The sequence below is a fragment of the Leptonychotes weddellii genome, chromosome 13 (assembly GCF_054177405.1).
Source record: "Leptonychotes weddellii isolate Sample4059 chromosome 13, ASM5417740v2, whole genome shotgun sequence".
Lineage (NCBI taxonomy): Eukaryota > Metazoa > Chordata > Mammalia > Carnivora > Phocidae > Leptonychotes > Leptonychotes weddellii.
In genome coordinates, this window is record NC_138381.1 from 17,868,946 (window position 1) to 17,894,114 (window position 25,169).

Below are 25,169 nucleotides of genomic sequence, written 5' to 3' on the forward strand. Positions count from 1 at the left end.
GAAAAACAAAGTGAGGGTTCTAGAGGGGAGGGGGGTGGGAGGATGGGTTAGCCTGGTGATGAGTATTGAGGAGGGCACGTTCTGCATGGAGCACTGGGTGTTATGCACAAACAATGAATCATGGACCACTACATCAAAAACTAATGATGTAATGTATGGGGATTAACATAACAATAAAAAAATGAAAGTAAAAAAATAAAAATAAATAAATAAATAAAGAAAACCTTGTCTAAGATCACACAGTTGGTAAGACCTGAACTCAGTTTTATTATTCTTAATCCAGTCTTTTTTTTATTATCCCAAAGTGGAAAGTTTCATCTTGAATTGAATGGAGAAGCATAGTCTATTACATTTTACATTGTGCTCATTTTCATTTCTCTTTTTCTTGAGCTTCTGAGAAAGAGTAGAAAGTATACCTTTAGTAGACAAGGAAATGTTGCTACATAGTATAAAATTGTTGCCAGTGAAAATGGATTTCAGCATAATCCCCTCCCCACCCCAGCCCACTCCCACCCACCTTTCTAAATTCATCTAACTCATTGTATCTGCGATGACAGTTTTTTGGACTACAAAGGGTGATACAATTTCACTATCTCCCCCAAACTAACACTGAGATAGGAAACATCTAGAACCATGCAGGAGAGATGGGAGGCAGGAATAAATGATTGATTAACGCGTGTGTGAGTTCTCAATTATCGATGGTAATGGCCCGTGGATGTAATGTGGTTTGCCAAAGCTGGTGATAACCCAAAAGTAATTTTTACTGAGATTTTGGAATACAAAACATTTTTTAAAGGAGAGTCATCTATCTAATAATTACTTTAATTTTGAGGTAAGCTACTATAACAGTTATTTTTTAATTCCCTAAATACACATCATTGTGAGGCAGGAGAGGCATCCAAGAATGTGCTAGTTAGCAGGGGATGCCAACAAAGATTACAACCTGGAAAGGATTAGCAAAGCAATGACTAAAAAAGCTGTGGTACAGTCATACCATGGCCCGGGGCAAGAGAGTTAAGGCCATGGACAGCCTGGATTCCAATCCTGCCTCTGGATATCTACTAAATTTAGGATCATGAGCAAGTTACTGAATTTCTCTGTACTTCAGTTTACTCAACTATAAAACGGAGTCCACATACCACCTACCTCATATAGTGTGGTCCTGAGAACTAAATATATTTAAAGATGTGCTTGGTACACATTAAGTGTGATAATACTATATATTTCCTATATTATGCAGGCATTAACATGAATCAGGCAAACCTATGTATAGTGATGTGAAAACATGGCATGATATACTAAGGGAAAAAAGGAAAGGAAAGGAATTCAAATAATTATAGCACTGTCCCATTTATATTTTAAAACCCCTGATGACTAGATAGGTTAGTTATGGATAGCATAGGGAGTAAGAACTTAAACTTTTTTTTTTTTTCAAAGAGAGTTTACAATCACTTCTTGGTCAGGAAGTGGACACAGATGGCCACTCTGAAACAGATTTACTTTTCTCAGTAATGGACTGTAAGCCTAGGAAACCTGGTTGGAACAAGGGCAAGAGAGTAGAAGGATCTTTTAAGTTTCCAACAAAAATTACCACTTCTAAGAGTCCTTGGTAAGCATAGCTGGTCACTTGAGAAGAGGAGAGCAAGTTGAATGCGGTTCATTGAGCCTTCTGAGAGGATAGGGATCTTACCTGCTCCTTCCTTTCTCAGAGTAGGATGGTTAGAACCTCTCTGTCTGCTGTGTTAGAACTGTCATGTCTGAAGCCTGATGGGAGGAGTATGTTACAAGACTTCCAGAGTGGAATGTTCCCCAAGGGAAAAGAAGCCTGGTTGGGTGGCAAAACCTAGATACTCTAGTGTAGGAAACATGGGGATGACCACCTCTGCCCAGTATGGCTGAGGTAAGAAGCCCATTTGGACCAGCTTCCTTGGCCTAGAAGTCACACATGTGAATATGGGCAAAAGTGTGTATTGTTGGAGCTCACACGTAAGGAGCAGGAATGTGATCTCTGAGAGGCTCCCACCGGCAAGAGCATCATCGTGGCTGTGGATGATGCCATCAGATGGCCTAGGACTGGCTATCAGTAGTGACTCTGGGGCACTCAAAGAAGTCCCAGCAGGAATGGACTAGGCTTGCCAGTTCTCTCTCCTGATTTTTGTAAGTAAAATGGATGCCTTTGATTGAGTAATTACCTAGAGTATGAAGACAATCTGGGGAAGTGGCACATACTGGATTTATCAAAATAGATGTAGATGTGAATGTAGATTAAGTACAGATATATTAAAGATAGATGAATAGATTGATGGAAAGATAGGTAGATAGATCAAGAGTTTTTGACCCAAGAAATGGTTTGACTGGGGCACCTGGGTGGCTCAGTCAGTTAAGCATCCGACTCTTGATTTCAGCTCAGGTCATCATCTCAGGGTCGTGAGATGGAGCCCCTCATCAGGTTCTGTGCTGGGTGTGGATGATTCTCTCTCTCCCTCTCTCCCTGCCTCTCCCTGCCACTCATGCACGCGTGCTCTCTCTCTTTCTTAAAAAAGAAACGGTTTGACCTCATCATGCATTTGAAATCCTAGCAGTTGCAGAATAGGTGCAACTATTTCATATTGGTTAAAAAATCTGGACATGTGTGTGCGTGTGTGTGTGTGTGTGTCTGCACACATGCAACTCAAACGACAAAATCACCATCACTTGGCTGCTTGCAAAGTCATGCATTTGGTGACATGCTGGTAAATGTTTAACATCTAGCTTACTGGGGGGAAGGAGAGGTGAGGTGGGGGCAGAATTCTGATTTTTAGCACTTGCTGATTTCAGTGCTATAAATACTCCTACCTGGTTGATTTCAAGCTATGTGACATCACTGAATGTGGAGTTGGGAAGAATGTGCACAGTGGCCTCTACTGAGCCAGCTAGCTCCAATGCATGGGTTAGAGCATGGGTCCCTTTCCCTCCCCAGATTTGCTAATCAGAACCTCTGGGATTGAAGGCCCAGAGGATGAGTTTTGACAAGTCTCCTGGATTATTGTGAGACTCATGAAAGTTTGCAAAGCATCATGGAAGTCAGCAGGCTCCTAGGTCTCCTGCAGAGGTGAAAGAACAATCAGTGAGGGCATCCAAACAGGTAGCTTTGTCGAAGCCACAAATTATCCCACGAAAGAGGAGTGTGGGGTAGTTTAGTTTAATCTGGAAACTCATCAGTAAATTTTAAGGCAGAAAGACAAAGAGCCCAAACAATATATAGGAAGAGAAAGCAGCCACAGAAGCAACTGAAATATGGAAGAAATGAGAGTGGAGTTTGCCGGTGGTGCAATCCTAGAAGACCCAAGGAGAACTGTTCAGAAGTTTCTTGTGGGTGAGCTAAGAAATAAATACAAAAGGTAATCTTTATCAAATCCTATTAGTAGAACTATACAGCCTAAATTCAATCTGTAAATGGGTAAAACAGCATATGATAAAGTTGATAAATGATAAATGATAACATTTGTCACTAACCAAAAATAGATTAAAGAATCAAATCAGTAAAATTTAGATCCTCAAAATTTGCTGGGAAAAATTGAACTTGAGAGAAATAATGACCACATTGTTTTGTTTATTGTGAATATATGTGTGTGTTATAGTATATTTATTTTGCTTTATTTCATGTTTTTACCACAATGAAAAATAATGCATTTTCTTTTCATTTTAGTATTTTAAAAATTACTTAGTTTTAACTTTTAAAATTCTAAAATGAAAAGAAAATCCATCATTATTTTTTATTGTGATAGAAACCACATAACATAAAATATACCATCCTTACCAGTTTTAAGTATATGGTAGTGTTAACAAACAACATGCACATTGTTGTGCAGCAGATCTCTAGAAATTTTCATCCTGGAAAACTGAAACTCTATGCTTATTGAATGACTCCCCCAAGCCCCTAGCAATTACCATTCTACTTTCTGTTTTTATGAATTTGACTACCTTAGGTACCTCATAGATATATAATAATCATGCAATATTTGTCTTTTTCTGACTGGCTTATTTCACTTAGCATAATATCCTATGAATCATTCATGTTGTAGAATATGACAGGATTTCCTTCTTTTTAAAGACTGAATAAATATTACTTTCTATCACATTTTCTTTATCCATTCATTCACTGATGGACATTTAAGTTGCTCCCACCTCTTGGCTATCGTGAGTAATACTGCAATGAACATGGGTGTGCAAATATCTCTTTGAGATCCTATTACCAGTTCCTTTGGATATATACCCAAAAGTGAGAAGGGAGAACATGTTATTATTAATTACATTATTGATTATGAATTAATAACAGAATAATAAATATATAATTTTAAAAAGTCATAGCTAGAGTTTTGTTGAAAATTGATGGAATCATTCATTATGCCCATGCAGAACACAATGTTAGGCGCTGGAACAATGAAGAACTCTGACAGTCTCTGCCCTCTAGAGGTTTAGAGTCTAATTGATGAAGCAATACCAACACATGAATAAATAGATCACAATAGTTTATTTTAAAAGTAAATTAGTTCATTGTATACATTGCTGGTGCAAGTAAAAATTGGTCAGACCACTTTGGAAAACTGTCTGGCAGTGTCTCCTGAAACGAAAATATGCCTACTTGTGACCCAACAATTCCAGGTATATAATAGGATATCCTAGGTACATACTCAAGATAATTAAGTGTATATATCCACAAAAAGACATGTACAAAATTTTCAAAGTAGCTTTACTCGTATCAGTCAAAATTTGGAAAGCCTGAATTTGGGGGGTGTTGAATGAACATATACATTGTTGTATATTACTACAATGGAATACTATACAACAATAAAAAAGAATAGCCTGTTGCTATACACAACTACATGGATGAATCTTACAGATGTAATGATAAGTGAAAGAAGCTAGATGCACATGGATAGATACTGGATAATTCCAAGTTCAAGAATAAGCAAAACTAATTTCTGGCAATGCAAGTCACAGTCATAGGTAAGGACAGTGAAGGTAAAGGTGGTAGCCTTTCAGGTTGCTGAAAATGTTCTGTATCTTGAGCTGGGTGGTCGTTGCACTGGTATATGTGCATGTAAAAATTTATCGACCTTTGTAGATTTTTACTTTTTACTGTATATATGTTATACCACAATTTTTTTTAAAAAAAGTTTTTGTTTTAAGTAAATGAGTTAGTTTCAGAGGAGGAAGAGATGGGGAAGATCAAGAAGTCAGAGCAGACGTCAAAGAGAAAGTAAGAATTAAGCTGGATTTGATGTAAAGGTAGGAGTTATTCAAGGGAACTACATGAGGGAGATCAGTTCAAGCAAGAGAAAAGATGCGAAGAAATGCATAGTGGCATGGATGTCCAGAAAGGTTGGCAAACTTTGTGCTTGCCTCTCCAGTATCCATCTTCTCTTCCCCCCAGTATAGAAACCTTGTGGGTTGGATAGGACTGGCTTCACCTTAACTCCAAGAGTGGGCTTTAATTGGTTTGAGCCTTATCAACATAATTATTTAGGGGTGAATGTAACCAGTCATTACTTGGTTGGGTCAAAAGCAAATGTCTTCCTAGGATAGTAGAGTCAGAGTCCAGCTGAGGCTTTAGTGTCCCAACTGAGGCTTTAGTATCAAAGCTTAGGGAGAACAAGCAACTATCCCCTCCTGAAAGCAAACAAAAAAGTTTATTGCTTCAGTGTTTGATGGTAACAATTTTGGGGAACATGAGGGAGTTAGCCTAACATAAAAAGTTAGGCTGAGTTGAGAAAAATGTGGAGATACAAAGCTGAAGTCCTAATTGATGGTGCTAGACTTTTTAGATTTGCAGGCCCATTACTATTCAAGCCAGTTTGAATAGATTTTTATGTTGCTTTGTAACGCAAGTAACTTTTTAAAAAAAATTAATTATTTGATAGAGAGAGACACAGCGAGAGAGGGAACACAAGCAGGGGGAGTGGGAGAGGGAGAAGCAGGCTTCCCGCCGAGCAGAGAGCCCAATGCGGGGCTCGATCCCAGGACCCTGGGATCATGACATGAGCCGAAGGCAGACGCTTAACGACTGAGCCACCCAGGAGCCCCCCAAGTAACTTTTCTAATAACCTAGACACAACGTCTCTTGAATGATTTCTTCTAGTTTCCACAGCCATAGCACAGCCCTCTTTCAGACTCTCACAATCACCGGTTGAAAGAAGTTTAATAGGTTTCTAACCTGGTTCTGCCTTCCTTTTCTTCTTACCTTCATCTTTGTCCATATTGTTTCCCAAATGATCTTCTCAAGGCATATCTGATCACTCTTCCTATGTGCATGACCCTCCTGGTTCCATGCATCAGGAATAAAAGCTAATGGGTCCAAGTTTGCCAACTGAATTTTAATACATTAGTTCTACTCATGAACCCTAACAAGACCCTTAGTCCTTAGCCAGTCCTTAGTCTTTGCCAGACTTAGCACTTCAGCCCAGAATGTGCTTCTCTCTCTACCTGCTTGAAAGGAATACCACTTCTCTTTCCAAATCTAGCTCTAACCTCGTCTCTTCTAAGTCTTTAGATTTCTCCACCTGGTAATTACTCATTAGCCTATATCTTGTAGGACAATTTTATGTCTTGATAGCTCTCAGCTCAGTGTGTTAGGAGTTGGGGTGATTTATATGTCTGGCCTACCTACTAGGATGGGATGCTAGGAGGTCAGGGGTTCTGTTTTTTCATCTTGAATTACTCACTGCATCTTGCTAGCACTTTTCTTAGACAAACCGCTCAATAAAGGTATGCTGTATGGTTAACTGACTAGAGATGAAACTTCCTTTAGTGAAAGACATCAAGATAAAGTTACAGAGGTAAGTGGGAGTAGCGAGGGGAGTACAGCTTTTGAAGGATTTTTTAAAAAGCAGGTTAAGTATATTAAGTTCAATCAGTTTTATTGCACTTTTGAATAGGCGAAAGTTTCTCTTGTTGTTTTCTAAAATTCCTTGTATTCTTTCTACATCGTTTAATTTTTTTTAAAACATTTATTTTTTCATTCATCTCCTTTTCTTTGGTGGGGGGTAGCTGTTGGTTTTGAAATAATATGCAGTTTGAGAAGAGAAGAGATAGAATGAGGAGGTGATCTGCTTTCATTTCTCTTCTCCATTATGATCCCAGGATATGCTTCATGAATACCTTTGCTAGCAAAGCAATGAAGCCCATTTACTAAAGTGGCAGCTTTAAATATTTTTTTAAGTATTTATTTGAGAGAGAGAGTGAGTGAGAGAGAGAACACAAACGGGGAGGAGGGCATGGGAGAGGCAGAGGGAGAAGCAGACTCCCCGCTGAGCAGGGAGCCCGACGTGGGGCTCGATCCCAGGACTCTGGAATCATGACTTGAGCTGAAGGCAGATGCTTAACTGACTGATCCACCCAGATGACCCTAAATATTTTTTTATATTAACTTCGTATGCATATGCTTTGCTGTATATATTCACCCGAAACAGGCTTTTATTTATTTTTTTAATTTTTATTTATTTTTTGACAGAAAAAGAGACAGCGAGAGAGCGAACATAAGCAGGGGGAGTGGGAGAGGGAGAAGCAAGCTTCCTGCTGAGCATGGAGCCTGATGCAGGGCTCAATCCCAGGACCCTGGGATCATGACCTGAACCGAAGGCAGACGCTTAACCAACTGAGCCACTCAGGCGCCCCTGAAACAGGCTTTTATAAAACAACACTTACCCTTAATTCATGCAATGCATGTTGATATTGTCTATGTTGTTCTATTTCACTTTGAACAAACCCAGTAAATCAATTTCCTGACCATTAAAGAGTTGAGGTCTGAAATTTGAAAACTGTGACACTAAAGAGTATATATTATAATTGCTAGGTTATAGTCATTGGATGAGCACTGTGCCAGGTGCATCTGCTAATACTCTTATATTTAATCTGGCATAATAACTTCATGACAGATTGTTATACCCATATTGTGGATGAAGAAAATGAAGCTTGTGGATACAGCCAATTGCCCAAGGCCACATGGTTATTACATAAAAGAGCTGAGACTCTGACACAGGGAGACCATGCTTATAGCTCAGTGACAGGTGCCATGACTTGAGGTCATGGCCAACTGCAGAAAAAGTCTGCACATCTTGAACTTTTAAATCTGCAGCACACACAAGGGAGAATGAGACCTCCCGGGTGCAGACAAAATGGTCTATACACAACAACTTTGTTTCTCCTCTGGGACTCTGTTCCTGCCTTATTTTCCCAATCTGTAAGTCCTTCAAAACATGACAAAATCCTTAAAATAGAACATTCAAACTATAGCAGAGAAAACAGTTTTATGATTAGAAGGAAAACTTCCAGAAAGCTAGCACTAAATTTTTTGAGTCCTATTTAAAAAAACTCCTTGGACACTAAGACTGAAAGTTGTTTTTGTGTGTGTGTTTTTTTTTTTACCTTTCCCTTTCCCAAACCCCCAAAACATCTAAAAATAGATAAAATAAAAATTCTGCCCTATTGTGTGCCTAGGTCCAATAAGGAAGGTTTGTTATGGTTTGTTAACCATATGATTTGTTAAGCTTGTTAAAGCCATGACACATGCCACTGAACTGTAAACAGAAGCATGGTCGGCCTGTGCCTGAATCTTAGCTCTGCCATGTAGTGGCTGTGTGACTTCAGGAAATTTGTTGTACTCCCAAGCCTCAGTGTTCTCATCCATAAAATGTTATAATAGTGAAGCAATACTATGACAGCAGGTTTTAATGCATTCATAATAATGAAGAGACTGTTTTCAGGGTTGGGTAAATTAAGGCAGTTATCCTTTAGGGTCTGGGATTGAGGTGACAAGAGGCCCGTGGCCTGTTTCAAGTCACACTGAATATTCACCAGCAACATTTACCAACAATGAAATCAAGCTAACATGAAACCTTAAAGAGAGCCTGATTTGAAAAGGTATGAAAGCTATACTCTTCAGTATAAAGTGTGCGTATTAAGAATAAAGACAGATTCTTGATCCACTTATTTAACAAATAGTTATCAAATACTTAATATGTGCCAGGCATTGCATTAGGTGTGGAAAAATAGAGTAAACAAGATTCATGTGGTAACTGCATTACTGAGTCTGCAGTCTCATGGTGAAGACAGGCAATATAAAGGTAAATATATCAACAAAAGGATCCCAATTGAGAAAGGTGCCACTAAGGATATAAAACTGATGTGGCAGAGAATAACAAGAGAGGTGCTTACTTCAGACAGAATGGTTAGGAAGATCTCTAGGAAGAAGTGATGTTTAAGCTGAGACGAGAAGGATGGTTAGAAACCAGTTGTGTGAGCCACCAAGAGAAAGAATCATGGGACCAGCAAATGCAAAAGGCCCTGGGTAGGTGGGCCTGTGTGTCATGAAGTTCTGGACTTTTTTTTTTTTTTTAAAGATTATTTATTTATTTATTTGACAGAGAGAGACACAGCGAGAGAGGGAACACAAGCAGGGGGAGTGGGAGAGGGAGGAGCAGGCTTCCTGCCAAGCAGGGAGCCCGATGCGGGGCTCGATCCCAGGACCCTGGGATCATGACCTGAGCTGAAGGCAGATGCTTAACGACTGAGCCACCCAGGCGCCCCAAAGTTCTGGACTTCTTCCACACACACTGACTAATCCCTCCTCTTCTGTCCTTCTTGTCTGACTCAGCCTTGCATTGTCTGTGGGGCTTCAGTCTAGGGTCCTTGATGGTTGTGCCTTTTTGATATATCAACCTAAAATTATACCGGGATAGCCCTTCCTTTCCCACATATCTTCTTCTACAGGCCGTATTTTGCTCACTGTGCCTTCGCCATTCAGTCAAGCCTGTCCTTGACTTTTATATCATCCTGATTTTTTTTTGACTACATTTTTGCCTCAGGGCCTAAAAGAAGAAATGGTGACACAAGGTAGACACCCAAAAATTATTTGCTGAATTTTTGGATGAATTTAATTAGATCATCAAGGAACTGGGTGTGTGTGTGTGTGTGTGTGTGTGGTTTTGTCTGCTTATTTCTTTTAACATGGACAAGATTGGGGGAGATCCAACTGGATGAAATTTGAAGAGGAATGGTATGGCATTCTAGACTGGCATTCAGTTACAGGGGAGGGCTACTTCTGCCTCTGTAACTCATTAGTGATGTGACCTTGAAATTTTGAACTAAACTCAAGGGTTTGGTCCAAGCCCCCTTCAATGTCTGTTCTTTTCTATGACTCATTGGGTTTCAATATTTGCCACTCCTTCCATAAACCTATGAATTAAATGTTATCTTTAGGCATCAACTTAGTTTATGCAAGAATGATGCCTTACATTTCATAATAATTTGTCATTTTCAGAGTACTTTCATCTCTACCATCTCATTTGATTTTAACCAATCATGTAAAGTACTGAACACAAGTTAATTTTTTTACTTCTGACAAGATGTGAAATTTGCTCAAGGTTACAACACAGTAGAAAGGGGGATGACATTTGTATATACTGTCCTGACTATATGAGGCACAATTAATTGGACAGAATTGCTACCATGTGGAAGTGGACCAGTGTTTACACCTTAGAATAGTGGTCACTACTTATTATATTTTTTTAATGTTAAGGACTGTTTAGAAACGCTGAAATCTAAAGAATCTTTTGCTTTTCTAAATTCTTTAGTGGCAAGGGTCAGAAAAGTACTCAGGTTAGCTCAGTTGGGGAAGGGGAACACTACAGGAGTCCGCTATCTTGTGACAGGAGGAAAGGTGGCCCTCATAATAACTGGGAAAGGATCTCTACTACTCATTTCTTCCTAGGACTCAAGTTGTCTTCTTTTCTCAGAACTTCCAAGATCTTTCTTATCTGAAGAGCAGTTTCCTCTGCTTACTCATGGTTCTTGTTTCCCCATAACCATGGCTCACATGGTTTGGCTTCCTGGCACCAGCCCTGGCCAGCTGACTCCAACAAGTCAGATCTATCACTCAGCATAGACTACTGTCAATCTCTTCCTCTTTTAGTTCCTGTGATCCAATCAGCTGGGGCTGGTGAGACTGGGACAGGAAGGAGTCATGTGGTACCCACAACAAGTTCTACCTCTATATCAGGATTTATAGGCAGGTTTTTAAAGAAGGGAGTCTGTAGATGGATCCCAAAACATATCTGCTACACTTATCTTTTTATCCAAGTTTCACAACATTCTATTGAGTCTTTCTTTCTAAGGTGTCTCTAATCTTCGTAAGTATAACTTTGTAGATATATCTATTCTTCTGATAGTTCGGGGGGAAAACAAAACAAAACAAAACAAAACCAAAAGCAATCCACATTTGTCCCTGAATTTCAGATAGGAAGGGTGGTTGCATGGTTTTCAGACTGTCGGGTGTTATTAAAACAAAAGTGCTAGGGGCGCCTGGGTGGCTCAGTCAGTTAAGCATCCAAGTCTTGATTTAAGCTCAGGTCATGATCTCAGGGTTGTGAGATCGAGCCCTGCCTCGGGCTCCATGCCAAGCAGGGAGTCTGCTGGAGATTCTCTCTCTCCCTCTGTTCCTCCTCTGCTTCTCCTCCTGCTCTCTCTCTCAAATAAATAAATAAATCTAAAAAAAAATAGTGCTAGCCATCAGTTGTATGCATTTAGGTCTCAGACATGATCCTACCATTTCTTTCCAAACAGACCATTTATTCCCCTTGAAATTCAGGAGAATTCTTTCTTAATTCTTTCTTAAGAAAGAATCTTAAGGGATTATCTTCCAGCCTCTGTATTTTACGGTAAGACATTGACTTCAAGCCTTAGGTCACAGAGTTGATTAGAGGTAGAACCAGTGGAATATTTCTCCTAAACAAATGTTTGTGAACTTTTTATTACATCATCTCAGTACAGCCCTGTAGAGGCTTACTCTGAGGATCACAGAAAATGCAGTGATAATGCAGTGTAAAGTAGTGTCTACATGTAAAATTTATTTTAAGATGAGAACATGGAATGGGGATCGAAGAAAAGAATCTTCACAATGTGTGAATACACAGGAAACAAATTATAAATGCCCTAATTCTTGTTTTCTAAAAACTTACATATGAATTAAAGATCTTGAAAATTGATCTGAACTCTGTTACTGCCACAAAATTGCATCAGAAAATGGAGATTAGGCGGTTCCTGCTGCCAGATGGTATAGGAAGGTGGCTGAATGTCGACTCGGATCCCAGACTGCCTGGCTTCAAACGTGGGTTCTATCACTTAATAAAGTTGTGTAATTTTAGACAAGTTTGTGTCATTTACCAAAGTGCCGTGGGTCAAGCCACTCAACATGGCTTGCTTCTGATTCTCTGTATATAAAATATATAATATAAAAATATTTTTAAAATACCCTATAGAGTCATTCTCAGGATTAGAGCAGCCAACATTTGAGAAATTCTTAGAACAGTGTTTGGCACATAGTAAACCCACTATGTAAGTGTTAACCCATCATTATTATTACTCGCTTTTCTCCTGTGGGGCTACTAATATACTGGTGGAATAGCGAAATCTCCCTTTAAAACCCTTGGACTGGATTAGCGATATCGGTTGGTTTAGCGAGGAACTAGAGATGGAAAGGGAAGTTTTCTTCTGTGGTGGCTCCCTCTTTATCTGTATCCCTTTAACTCATGAAATTCGTAAATTGATCATTATTTGCATGTCACAGAGCAGAAAACTGGCTAGAGAAGGTAATTGCTTGGCCAGAACTGTAAGTTGGGTCAGTAGTGGTTCATGGTACAGACTCGATTTGAGTCTACGACGCAATGAACTAAAGTCCTCTCCGAGTGAAGACCTCCTGGACTTACAAAGTTCTCACTCTTCCAGGGTCCTAGAAAAAGATGGGGTGGGGTAGTGGAGGAGAGGACCCTCACCCCTCTTCAAGCCCAGGAACTACAACATGGTTCAGCGGCCTTTTCCCACGCTGCGCAAGCCTGGCTACGAGGACTGGCTCCACACTGCGGAAGAATCCGGGCTCTGGCTTTCTGTTGGTGGAACCAGCGCGGCCTCTCCCCAGCCTCCCTTCAGGGTGGGCCAGGGGATCTCACTCCCCTGAGGAACTCTGTGGCGTATAATGCCTTAATTTATTTAGAAACTACACTTCTGAGTAAAACAAACAAACAAAAACAAAAAATAAGGAAGACTAAGGAAAGGGAACAAGAAGAAGAGCGCAAGAGCACGGGGCCTGCGAACAGCCCCAACCTCACGAGCCCTTACGGTTCGGCCCCACTCGCGACACCAGACGGAGCTCCGCCACCCGCCTCCGCTCCCGGAGGAGGCGTGGCCCGCACGCGCCGCCATCTTGGGTGCCTCTCTAGGCTCTCTGTTTACTACTCTATGGCCGCTCGCTCCCGCCCCGCCCCTCCCCAGTCATTGTCTGGAGGAGCAGCCGCGGCCGCAGCGCCTTCTCTTTATAAGCCCGCAGTGCCCGGATGTGAATGGATTACAATGTATCTTTCAGGGAAACCTATTATTATCAATGTGACTCCGCGGGGGAGTCAATGGTGATGATGATGAGGAGGAGGAGGATGATGATGATGAGACACCTCTAAACTTGGAACAAGTTTAAGACTTTATAAGAGGAGAAGAAAAAAAACCCACCAACGAGATTTGTTTGAGGAAAAATTCTAACTATCCTGTATTGATATTTTTTTTATAAACAATAAGAAAAAGTTGTTGGATTTTTTTTTTTAATGATTTCTTTTTTGGGGGAGGGAATTTTGTTGCAGTTTTATGGTGGAAAATGCAAAAACCAGAGCCAGGTGCATAATCTTGTATTCTGTGGATATCCCTGGAGCAGAACTGAGTACCAGTTAAAATACTTTTTTGGGGGATACACATGTGAGATACTAAGTACTTGCAGAAGATTTTTGTCTTTCTTTTTAAAGTCACTTTCCTTGGAATATTGTGAGCATATTTGTGGCCATTTAAGGTAACGTTACAATTTGCTGTCAGAGTAAACTGTTTGTAATTGAATTTAATTTTTAAAATGTCGATCCCAATGTTTTATTAAAACAAAAGGAACAACCTATTAAATAATTGCCAATGGGAAAAAGTGTGTGCATGCATTTTGTGTATGTACTTGCACATCTAGCAATTACAGGGTTTCAGAAATGTGTATTTTAACACACGTTAAAATAGCGTATGTTGCATATACTGGATAAAGCACGCTTGTTATTACGAAACGATAGAATTATGAAGCTTAATTTTAATCCTAAAAAGTGATGTGAAAAAGTATGTTTTAAGAGCATGCAAGGCCTGTAATGGTAAATGTTGAATTCAAAACTTACAGTGCTGGCGAACGGGGACTTAGCGTGGCTAGGAACTCAAGTGTAAAAACAAAACAACATCCACCCTCAAAAATTGCCTTTTTTTTTTTTTTTTTTTGGCGAAGTTTGCAGCTATACTAATCTGTGACTTAAAAGGGAGGGGAAAGAAAGTATGCAATTTAGGTTTCGCCCCCAATGCAAAACTACCGAAATGAAAATCTCCCCAGCAAAATGTGGCTTGGTTTATATATGGAAAAGAAAAATATTGTTCCTCTTGGCAAAGTCTTTTTGCATCACGTGTATTTGCAGCCTAGTATAAACTTGCTTTGCTGTGTGTGGATGTGTGAGTGAGAGGGAACGAGAGTCAGAGAAAGAAAGAAGTGAGGGGATGTAAACTCGAATAAATTTCAAAGTGCCTCCGATGGATGAAACGGGCAAAAACTGAACTGTTCAGGCTTCAGATTGTAACTGACGATCTGAGGGAAAATGAGGTGCTCGATGAATTTTCGTTTGTATTTTTTTTGCGAGGCGGGGGAGGTGTTGAGATTTTTTTCTGGGGGGGTGCATCCCAGCCAGCCCGACCCGAGTGAGCCGCGTCTCCCCGCCGGAGCCCCCCCACCCATTTCTTTGCTGAACTTGCAATTCCGTGCGCCTCGGCGTGTTTCCCCCTCCCCCCTTCCCTCGTCCCCTCCCCTCCCCGGAGAAGAGAGTTGGTGTTAAGAGTCAGGGATCTTGGCTGTGTGTCTGCGGATCTGTAGTGGCGGCGGCGGCGGCGGCGGCGGCGGCGGCGGGGAAGGAGCAGGAGCGGGCGCGGGCGCAGGAGGAGGAGGTGGTGGTGGTGGAGGCAGTGGTTAGACATGAACGCCGCCTCGGCGCCGGCGGTGCACGGAGAGCCCCTTCTCGCGCGCGGGCGGTAGGTACCGGCGCCGGCGGGGCTCGGCGGGCTGATGCGCCGGGCGGCGCGGGGCTGGCTGGGGCTCGGCGGCTCCGCACGCGGCTCCGCGCCTCCGGAGCCGCGGGCTCCCGGCTCCCGGCGCTCCCAGAAGAGACACCCCTTCCCCTCCCGCGCCTCTTCCCTCCCCCTCATCTCTACCCCCCCGCCCCCCCCCCAGCAATGCCACTTGGAGGGACCGATGACTTTGCCAAGGGCCTGACTTTAATTTTTACAACCCTTTCTTTCACAAATTAGGGTGCTGGACAATTACAGGACCCGACCCTCCACTCTGCTCCCCCCTTTCGCCGACCCTGTCACCCCTCCCCCTTTGGACGTGTTTTCACTCCAGAGACGCTCATCTTTAATTTCTTTATAGCTACTTTGAAATGCAGAGTGGAGTGGTGTGTGTGCGTGTGTGTGCGTGTGTGTGAGTGTGTGTGTGTGTGTGTGAGGGGGGTGGGGTGGAGGGTGGGGGGAAAGTTGAGACCGGATCGTTCTGAGTAGTTTCTCTTTTCTCTGTGATCCATTCATTTCTCTACCTCCTGTTGCATAAAATGATGCGCTGAAGAGCGGCTTTTTTTTTTTTTTTTCCTTCCCGGATTTGGTTTTATAGTGGATGTTACCAGTTTTGATCGTCTCTTTGGAAATACAATATCAATATCGCTTTTTTTTTTTTTTTTTGCTATTGCTGCCTATTCCATCTTAAAAAAAAAAAAAAACCAACAAACTCTCCCATCCCTCCCTCCTTTCCACCTTAATCCCGCCCGCCCCCACATCCCCACCCCCAACCCCCCCAGTCTCCAAAAATCCGATTGTGTTTTCTCCAAGGATTGGGACTGGATTTTCTGATTGCGGTTATTTCCATGTTTCTAGGTTTGTGTGATTTTGCTAAAATGCATCACCAACAGCGAATGGCTGCCTTAGGGACGGACAAAGAGCTGAGTGATTTACTGGATTTCAGTGCGGTAAGAAAGAACGGTGGAAACTAACAACAGCTGTGAAACAAAACAAAACAAAACAAAAAGCCCAAACACTTCAGCTAGAAACCAATAGTAGTCTAAAGGACGGGAATAATTTTTAATTGGCTGAATCCTTGGCAAACATGAAGGTCTTTTTGATAAGTTTTTAACTACAATTTTTGGGTGTGATGGACGATTCAGGCTTTCCCCCCCGCCCAGAGTGTAATTACTTGCCTTGAATTCCCTACCCACCGGACCTCCAAAATAATGGAATCTCACCCCAAATGAAAGGACAAACAGACAACCCTAAAACTTGGCCTTATCTGAACATGAGAGTACTCATACTTTGCGCACTACTCGTTTGATTTGATTTGATTTGATTTTTTTTTTCTGGAAATGGAAAAGAGAAAATAGGAGACCCAGTTGTCTCTTAAAGTTTTAAATTGATGATGCTTTGGGTTCGTAGGACCTGTAGTCCTCTTGGTTCCATCTTTTCCTAGGATTCTGAGAACTCGTATATGTGTGCTGAGCATCAGACAGTCTCTAGAATCCTTTAGACTGTCTTGGTAAGTGGCACAGCCGTGAGCTCAGCACAAAGCAAAACTTACACACTTGTGGAGTTTTACGGCTTGTAGTTGGTCCCTCTCCATCCCTTTGCCTCCCCCTTTCCCCAAACCAAGTCCCAGACCTGTCAGGGGAGTTAATTCCTTCTTAACGCCAGATGAGTTTGGCGTAAGATGCATTTGCAAAGCAAAATAAAAAGGATCCACAAAACACACAAATAAAATCCAAACCGCCTTCTAAGCGGGGCTCTTTGATGTTGCTGCCGCCGCCGCTGCTGCTGGTGCTGCTGGTGCTGCTGGTGCTGCCGCTGCCGCCGCCGCCGCCGCCGCCGCCGCCGCCGCCCCCCGCCGCCGCTGCCGCTGCTGCTCTTCTGGACCTTCTTCTGGAGAAATGGCTTTCGGAAGTTTTGCCAGGAAACGTAGCCCTAGGCAGCTCTGTAGCCCCCTTTCTGCTTGCTGCACTTTCTCCATTCGTTCCTTTGCTTTTTGCAGGCTCTGACTCAGGGAAGGTGCGCATTATCCACTAGATACGTCGAAGAAGAGGGAAACCAATTAGGGTCGAAATAAATGCTGGAGAGAGAGAGAGAGAGAGAGTGAGAGAGGGAGAGAGAGAGTGTGAGAGAGTGAGAGAGAGAGAGAGAGTCTTGCTACAAATTGCTCTCATGTTAGAGGCGAAATGAGAATTTAGTGCAGGTGGCACTTTTCTATTTATTTGGGTTCACATATGACAGGCAAATCCTATACGGGATGGAAATGGACATTGCCACGTTTATGGCCAAGGTTTTCAATATACAACAAACAACTTTGTTCTTCTCCTTTGTAAAACTAGTGTTTTCTAGAGAGGCCGCTGCCCTCCAGCTTGAATCCCGATAACACTATGGGGACTGTGTTTGTTTAAAGTGTAGCAGTCTTGCCTAGTGCTGGCAATCGAAGGAACCTGAGGAAAAAGAAAGGACAGAGTGGTAAAGGGGGGGGGGTGACTGGTAATGTTATGCTTGTTTTAGTTTTAAGTTGGATGGTGATGTGTTTTACTCAAACGAACCCTTAGCATAAACTCTTAAGCTATTTGGTAAGAGTATGGAAGATCTTTGACAAACTCTGAAGGCACAAATGTCTTCTTTTTGACAATAATATTTCTTTGTTTCTTGTAGATGTTTTCACCTCCTGTGAGCAGTGGGAAAAATGGACCAACTTCTTTGGCGAGTGGACATTTTACTGGCTCAAGTATGTAAATTCTTTTCTTAGCGTGTAGTTAAATGTTCTTAGCTGTTTATTCACTCGTTGTGTATTTTTGGCTCTGTTGAAGTGTTTTGAAAAAGTCATTGAAATTTTAGCTTGTAATGATATGGTTATTTCATTAGCCATCAGTAGAATAACTTACACAAAATGTTATCTTTTGCAAAATTAAAATTAGGCCTTTTTATCAATCAAGGAAACTGTCTCAGAATTCCATTACTTAATTTAAAAGCAATTTTCTAATGCAGTTGTAATCAAACACGTGAAGATAAGGCCAGTGTTGACATGGGGAAAATGAATTTATTTCCCTATTTGAAAATAGAGGGAAAAATCTAACTTTCAAAAAAAGGGAAAATCCCTTGTAAATAATATTAATTATTAGGTACTATATATAATTAACCCTGTTAAAGAAGTGAGCACTTAACTTTGCAGATGAATGCTGCATTGTAAACCATAGCTGTAAATAGAAAGCCTCTTGCTCTCTAAGAGCAAAATATGAATTCATTTATCTTTAAAATATTCTTTTTGGTGTTTTAGCTATTTTTTTCCCTAAGCATTTCCTTGTGCAGTGAATTTTTGCTATATTTAAAGTTGCAAATTTGGAAGGACTTTTACATTTTATAAATGAAAGGTCTTTGGGTGATGCTTAAAAAAAGACGTTAGCGCTATTCACAAAGGAATCTGTGTGCGCAGTGATTATCTGGCATCTAAGGAGGAGTTTTAATAGGGGACTCCCTGAAGGTCTCTTATTAAAGTGAAAACTGAAAATATGATATTCACTTAAAATGGTGGGGTTTTTTTTTTTTTTTTTTGTCTAGTGAATTTCATATGGGAAGGAGGCATACATGGTTGCCTGCTATCCTTTAGGTTTAAGGCTTAAATCCATTTATGCTTTTTAAGCAGCTGTAGTATTTTGGGAGTTCTGGCAGTGGTAAATAACAGTACATTAGACAGAATACCATTCTTAAGTCAGACTGGTAAATGTTGACATCTTTTAGCTGTGAGATGCCAGTGGAACTTTCTATTAACTATTGAATATAATTTCACATCTCTTAATTTTCATTTGATGCTCTGGCAATGAAAGAAATCTGTTCACCTTTGTGATTTGTATAATTGGTATGCTTCTATAAAATTAGTGGCTTTTAAAAGTTGCTCATTTCCAAATAAGTTACTTCTCCTTCTTCTGGCCCCCATAAGACTAAGTTAAATCTCTATAATTTGATTTATAGTAATAGAGAATATAAGATGCTTCCTATAGATCTATTTTATCCTTTAAATTTTGGGGTTCACTTTGATTAAAAGTACTATTGAACATATATTTGTGTTTTGCTGTCCTGGACCCTGTTATATTTTCCATTTAGGGACTTAACATTTTTTTGTTGTCTTAGTATTATATCTTCCGAATTTTGGTGTTGTATTCTTTACACAACTTTGAAGTGAAGATCGGTACAAGTATCTCTTGTGGACAAATTAATTTTTCATGTTAGACAGTATCAAAACAGTAACCAACTTTATCTCTGACAGTAATTTTCTTCATGATTTTACTTAAGAAAATATGTATTCAGCTTAAATCTAAAAGTAGATTATGTCAGAAAGGCCCAGAGATAGACTGCTTTCAAAGTGCAAAAAACTCTTTTGCACTCTGTGAAAACTGACACATTTGGAATAACTTAAGTGTATCAGTTTAGGTATGGTTTAATAAAGTAAAGTGATTTAGAAGCATGAAATTGTGTTACATTTAAAAAGACAACTGTGCATCTGGTCCCTTTTCTGTGTTCACATTTAAATAAAGTCCTTGCTATGATGTTTAAGTGTTTACAGAGAGTACAGGCTGGATAAGTATGAATATGTATTAATGCATTTTAGTAAGTGATTATATATTGAACTTACACAGTTCTTAAGATAAATACACACACACACACACACACACAAGCACACACACACGCATAATCCTAGAAGAGACTTCATCCTTAGTAATACGTGTTAATGATATTTCTAATGAAGATGCTGTGATTATTTTAAGGTGTTGAACTTTAAGTTACAATGTACCACAGTTGCAGTTTTCAGGCCCCAGTGTTTACTTGTAAAGGTAAAAAAGTGTTGCGGCTATTTTGTTCTGGCAGCTGGATTGAAAATGCAGGGTATTCATCCAATGCAGTATGATGGTGACTATAATATATGGAGTACAGATTGTAGTGTTGGTTTTTCTCATCTATTCAAGACATATTTGAACACAGGGCTATTAGTGAAAAAAATGGCTTATATTTCCACTCTACAACAAAGATAAATCTCTTTTAAAGAATATCAAATAGAAAAATCAGGAAAACTACACTTTGCCCATTAACTGGAAGGATGAGCTAGGAAACTTTGGACAGAGAAATGATTTTCTAAATTTACTAAAGGTTAATATCCGTTGTCTTGAGTGGGCTCAGATGTCCCTTTCATGGGTAGCTTTGAAACATGGGTCTAAGAAAAAAAGACCCAAAGTATAAGTAAGTAAACTATTCATATTTGCAAAACCAGCCATATTTCTTCAAAGTGAGGCATGGTGATATTTCATGCTTAAAGTTCCCAATAGCCTTTGAGTCGATTAATATAGGATGCTCCATCGTGATTTGCAATGTGGGAATGAAAATGAAGTGTGGCCATATTCCCTTTAATCTTTCATTTCACCAACATGGTTTTCCCTACCACCTTAAGAAATGGTGAGGCTGCTAGGGAGAATGGAATGTAACCTGAGCTACAGCCTGACATTCCCAGGGAGCATTTTTCACATGAAAGGCTTTTGTCAACCCAGGAAAGGACCAGCAGTTTTTGTTTGATGTTTGCAGGTGTTCAGCAGAGAGCACTAAAACAATTCAGCCATGATGGTTCAGAGCTTCGATGACCTTAACAGAATGAATTGGTGGGCTCTGGAATTATTTTTAAGAAATAGTTGTAACCTATATGGTAACTTATACAAAGGGATTTAATAACCGTTATATCATTGATCTTAAAACAAACTAAAAGCATACATATGCCTGGATGATTGGAAAATATTCTTGTTAAAAAGTAGGGTGGCAAAGTCACCAAAAGAAAAAAAAATGCACCTACAGTCTATAATTTATTGATGAACGGGGGTTAATTTTCTATTATAACAAAAATGCAGTTTATTTGGTTACCTTTGAGTGTTTTATGAGCAAAAGAGAAACATACTAGCTTTGGCATCTTCTTAAAAAGTAGTTTTCAAGTTGGGCCACTAAAATGATCTATACTCAAGAACAGCCCTGGTCACATCTGTTACATGTATTTACAGTTCGTCTGTGATGGATACTACATCTTCCTCTCTTAGTTTAAAAGTTGAGCTTTTTTCCTCTGCAACTGTTTAGTTTTACTTAGGTGTTCAGTGTTTGTTAAAGATTGCCAAATGAATGGGTGTTTGAACAATTAAGAGCAGCAGTAAAATGCACCACATCCCTGTCGTGGTCATTTTTGGAAGAGGAGAAACATTTTTTGATGTTCATACAGGTTAGTTAACCTCTATCCACATAACACACCAAAATGACACATCAATTTAGTAAATTCAGGGAGAAAAAAAATTGATCCAACGGGTGCTTTTTGTATCACAGAGAAAATTCAAATGGTCAGCATCCTGAATTAATTTCTGTCCGTAACAGTTTGAGTTCATGGTTATGGTGTGAAAAAAAAAATTGATCTCTCCTTAAAGGCATTTGTTGAGTAGAATCATTTAATTGTGTATGTGTGTGTATTTGTATGTATGTGTGTGTTTTCAAACAGCCTTACTATTGTAGTACAATTCACAATGGTGGTTTGGCTTTTTTTGTAAGGAGCAGAGTAATTTAATAGGTTTAAAAATAAGTCAAGTGGCATTAAACCCATTATATTAGAATCATAGAATTTTGGGGTAGCAACCCCTTAGGAGTAGACCACCCAGTGCCTTCCTTGTACAGCAAAAACTGAGGTTCTAACCTGTGCCTTTATTTGCTATTCTAAAAAACAAGTTTTGATTTGCTAATTCTTTATGGCTCTACACATCCTTTATGGGAATGACTCTGGTTTCACTACTATGTTTTTCTATAATTTGTGTTGCATAATAGGGTATAGGATGTGTGTACTGATACTCCTTCTGCATGTGCCCTTTGAATGCTTTTTAAGGTTTAGAACTGTGTTTTGGATTATTGATCATTCTCTCTTACCTGACCTCCCCTGTGACCATTTGCAAGATACTAGATTGAGTAATAGGGTATGGATGGGCATGACACTGACAAAATAAAGTGCTTCTTAATATGTCAAGTGGCGCACTGTGCACCTTATATTTATTGTATTTTTTGAATCCTCACAAGAACCACGAGGTGCAAGGATTACCATGCTCAATTCATAGATGAGGAAACTGAGATTCAGAGATGTTCAGTGACATGCCCTTAAGGGCAGCCAGTAATAAATTAGGTTTTAAAGCCAGGTCTGCCTAACTCAGTGTCCTTTTCACACTGCACACATAGTCTGATATAGATTATTTTTCAAGATTATGTAGATATAAGAATATATTATTGAGGCTTGGCATGTAATATTATTCCTGATCTTTAGAGTAGATAAGCACTTTTTAAAAACATATTTAAGATAATGATATAAACCATGATATTTTTCCTGCCTTAGTATCCAGATAAGCTGGCTTTCTAATTTATGTTGGATTGCAATGTAACTTAGTCTGTCTCCCTATTATCATCATCATTATTATTATTATGAGGACAATATAGTAGATCTTTTGAAAGTTGTACTTTCATTCTGTTGTGAATAGACAGTCTGCATGGGTGCCCACGAAAATACTTAGTTTTCAGTTATTTTTATGTACCTCATCAAACCAAAAGTTGAGGTAACTGAGCCTGCTCTGTTAATATCTAAAAAAATAAAGATTTACTATTTTTAACTGTAAAAAAAAGTTTTGCAGTTCATTGTTAGATCTTTGAAACTTAATATTCAAGAAAAATAATCCTAAACTCCATCTGCATCACTAAAATAAGCAGTTTTGAAGTTTTGATGTGTCTATTACCAGACATGTGCTTAAAATGTTACATTTTCTAAATTCAGAAGGAAGAAGCAGTACTCTATTTGACACTGACTTAAGTAAATAAAATGCATTAAACAAGCGTGGGGATCCAAGATCTGTTGAGACAGAAATGCTTAACATTTTTGACAGCATCAGCAAATTATCTTTACCCTACTATTGTAATGAGAAAATCACTTAAATAACAGATGAACAGCTAAGTCACATAAACATATATAATAGAACTATGTAATGAAAGTTTATGCTGTTAATTGCTCGAATCTGTCTTAAATGCTTAGAATCATGGAGCAGTAAAGACTGTCATATAAACAGTTTTGTTTTGAGCTTAAAATTATTCCTTTTTGCTTTCATCTGCTATGATAAACAAAGTAATTTTGTAAGCTTTACAGATCAAACATTTACTCCTAATGGTAAACTACATTTTATATTGGAAGTTTGCAACCTCGCCCAAGGCATAAAGTTGAGTCCTGGTGGCCCCAGGCCTGTGATTTTCAACGTTTAGTATTATGATGCTATTTAGATCTGTTCCCATAAGCCAAGATAACAGATCTCAAGTTGCCTAATAAGGAACATGGTGTGTTTTGAAATGTTCTTCAGTTTACAAGTCTTGAACCAAAATGTTCTTGGCCAAACCTTTAGAATATAAATCTATATGTTGAGTAAGTCAGATCTTGCATAGAAACAGCATCAAAATGAAGTTACGTAGGAACAGAAAAAAATCCCCCCTTTCTTATTTTTTTATTTTTATGAGCTATATTTTATGATCAGGTGTTAGTCCAAGTTAGATAGCACGAAGTATTAGAGAAAGTAAAGCACATCATAGGGCTGTGTTTTTTTTTAAAGGTTATTTATGTCAATGGTTTCTTATTACTCTGAATGACATTTTCAAAATTGACCACCACATTTATAAACTTACACTTGGGTTATCCATTTTCTAAATCTGTGAGCCCATTTAGACTCAATGGTGAGTTTGCACATGAGTTTTAGGTGGATACTTTTGAACCATATGCCTCTTAATGCTTATGAGAGAGACGTTTGAGAGGTACTCATCTAATCTTTAGAGAAGATTGGTTGACGCTTTGTTATAAGCAATATATGTACTATTTTTTTAGTGTCCGACTCATAGGAATAGCAAAAGTGTTGAAAAAGGCTGTCATGTTTACTTTCATTTCCAAAATAAATAAAGGCCCAGTTAATCAGCATATCAAATACCCAGGTGTGCTTAAAATCAGTTTATATGGATGAATTTCAGGACCGTAAGAAAGTATTTTATTTAAAGGTGCAGCCACAAGATTGTTCAAATGGATGCTTTTGTACTTTTGTGTGACAATTAACATTTAATGAATGACTTTCTAGACTGTCATTGGTGGTAATTACTATATGTAGTTTATTAACTGCAATCCATTGTTGGATGTGCCCGTATTGATTTGTTTTGCAAACAACTCTTCACATGTTCAGCAGTATTTGTACATTACTTTTTAAAGAACCTGTTTCATTTGCTGATTGCCTCTAAAAATTTTAGCTTACAAATTCTCATGTACTAAAATGCCTCTTTGATCAGAGTCATTTTAATTGATTTAAAAATTCATCAACTTTTCAGCTATAAAATTTTTGCATTTAGATCCTCAGGGAATCTCAAAGGAACTGTACAATATTGATTGTAAAATAATTTATAGAAATTTATATTTATAAGAGACTTTAGAGTTGCTCTATTATTTTTTAGGTAAAGAGCCAAGGTTTGGGAGGATTAAATGTCTTTTGCCCAAATCATACAGTTGGTTATTGGCTATAATAGGACACAAATACAGATGTCCTGACCCGCTGGTCAGGGAACCCATGCTGCTTTTAATTAAGGTTTGGACTCAATCCGTTGGTACCAACTGTATGTTTCTTAAGAAGAGGAAAACGTGTATAATCTACCATTTCTGAAAAAAAATAATAAAAATTTAGATTATGAGAGATGGACATCATAATCCGGCTCACTTGTCATCACGTGTTCCAATTTGGCTAAGGCAGTTGACGAATAACTGTTAAAATGTATTGTGTTATTAAAAATAACAAAGTAAGACCCATGATTAAATATCAGGGCTGTAATTTAATCTCAGGGGTTCTGGTGCTGTTCATAAACCATTTGGCTTTTTTCTGTAACAGATGACGTCAAAATACAGCTTGATTGAATTATGACCCTGGGTTACAGGAGCACCTGCTTAT

The 25,169-nt window shown here is 39.3% G+C and overlaps 1 protein-coding gene across 32 annotated transcripts in view; it reads left to right on the top strand.

Annotated features, from left to right (window-relative positions):
• The first annotated feature begins 13,669 nt into the window (after window positions 1-13,669).
• The window catches only part of TCF4 (transcription factor 4), a 353,993-nt gene continuing 342,493 nt past the window's right edge, over window positions 13,670-25,169 (top strand). For 8 of the 32 annotated variants that reach the window (XM_081801134.1, XM_081801133.1, XM_081801137.1 and 5 more), the window contains exon 1: window positions 17,812-17,884. In XM_081801134.1, the coding sequence (XP_081657260.1) occupies window positions 17,812-17,884 (73 nt within the window). Of the gene's footprint in view, window positions 13,868-14,614; window positions 14,696-14,976; window positions 15,118-16,011; window positions 16,104-17,076; window positions 17,170-17,811; window positions 17,885-25,169 lie in introns of those variants that run through there. The other 24 variants (XM_081801146.1, XM_081801152.1, XM_081801157.1 and 21 more) reach the window with 12 other exon arrangements.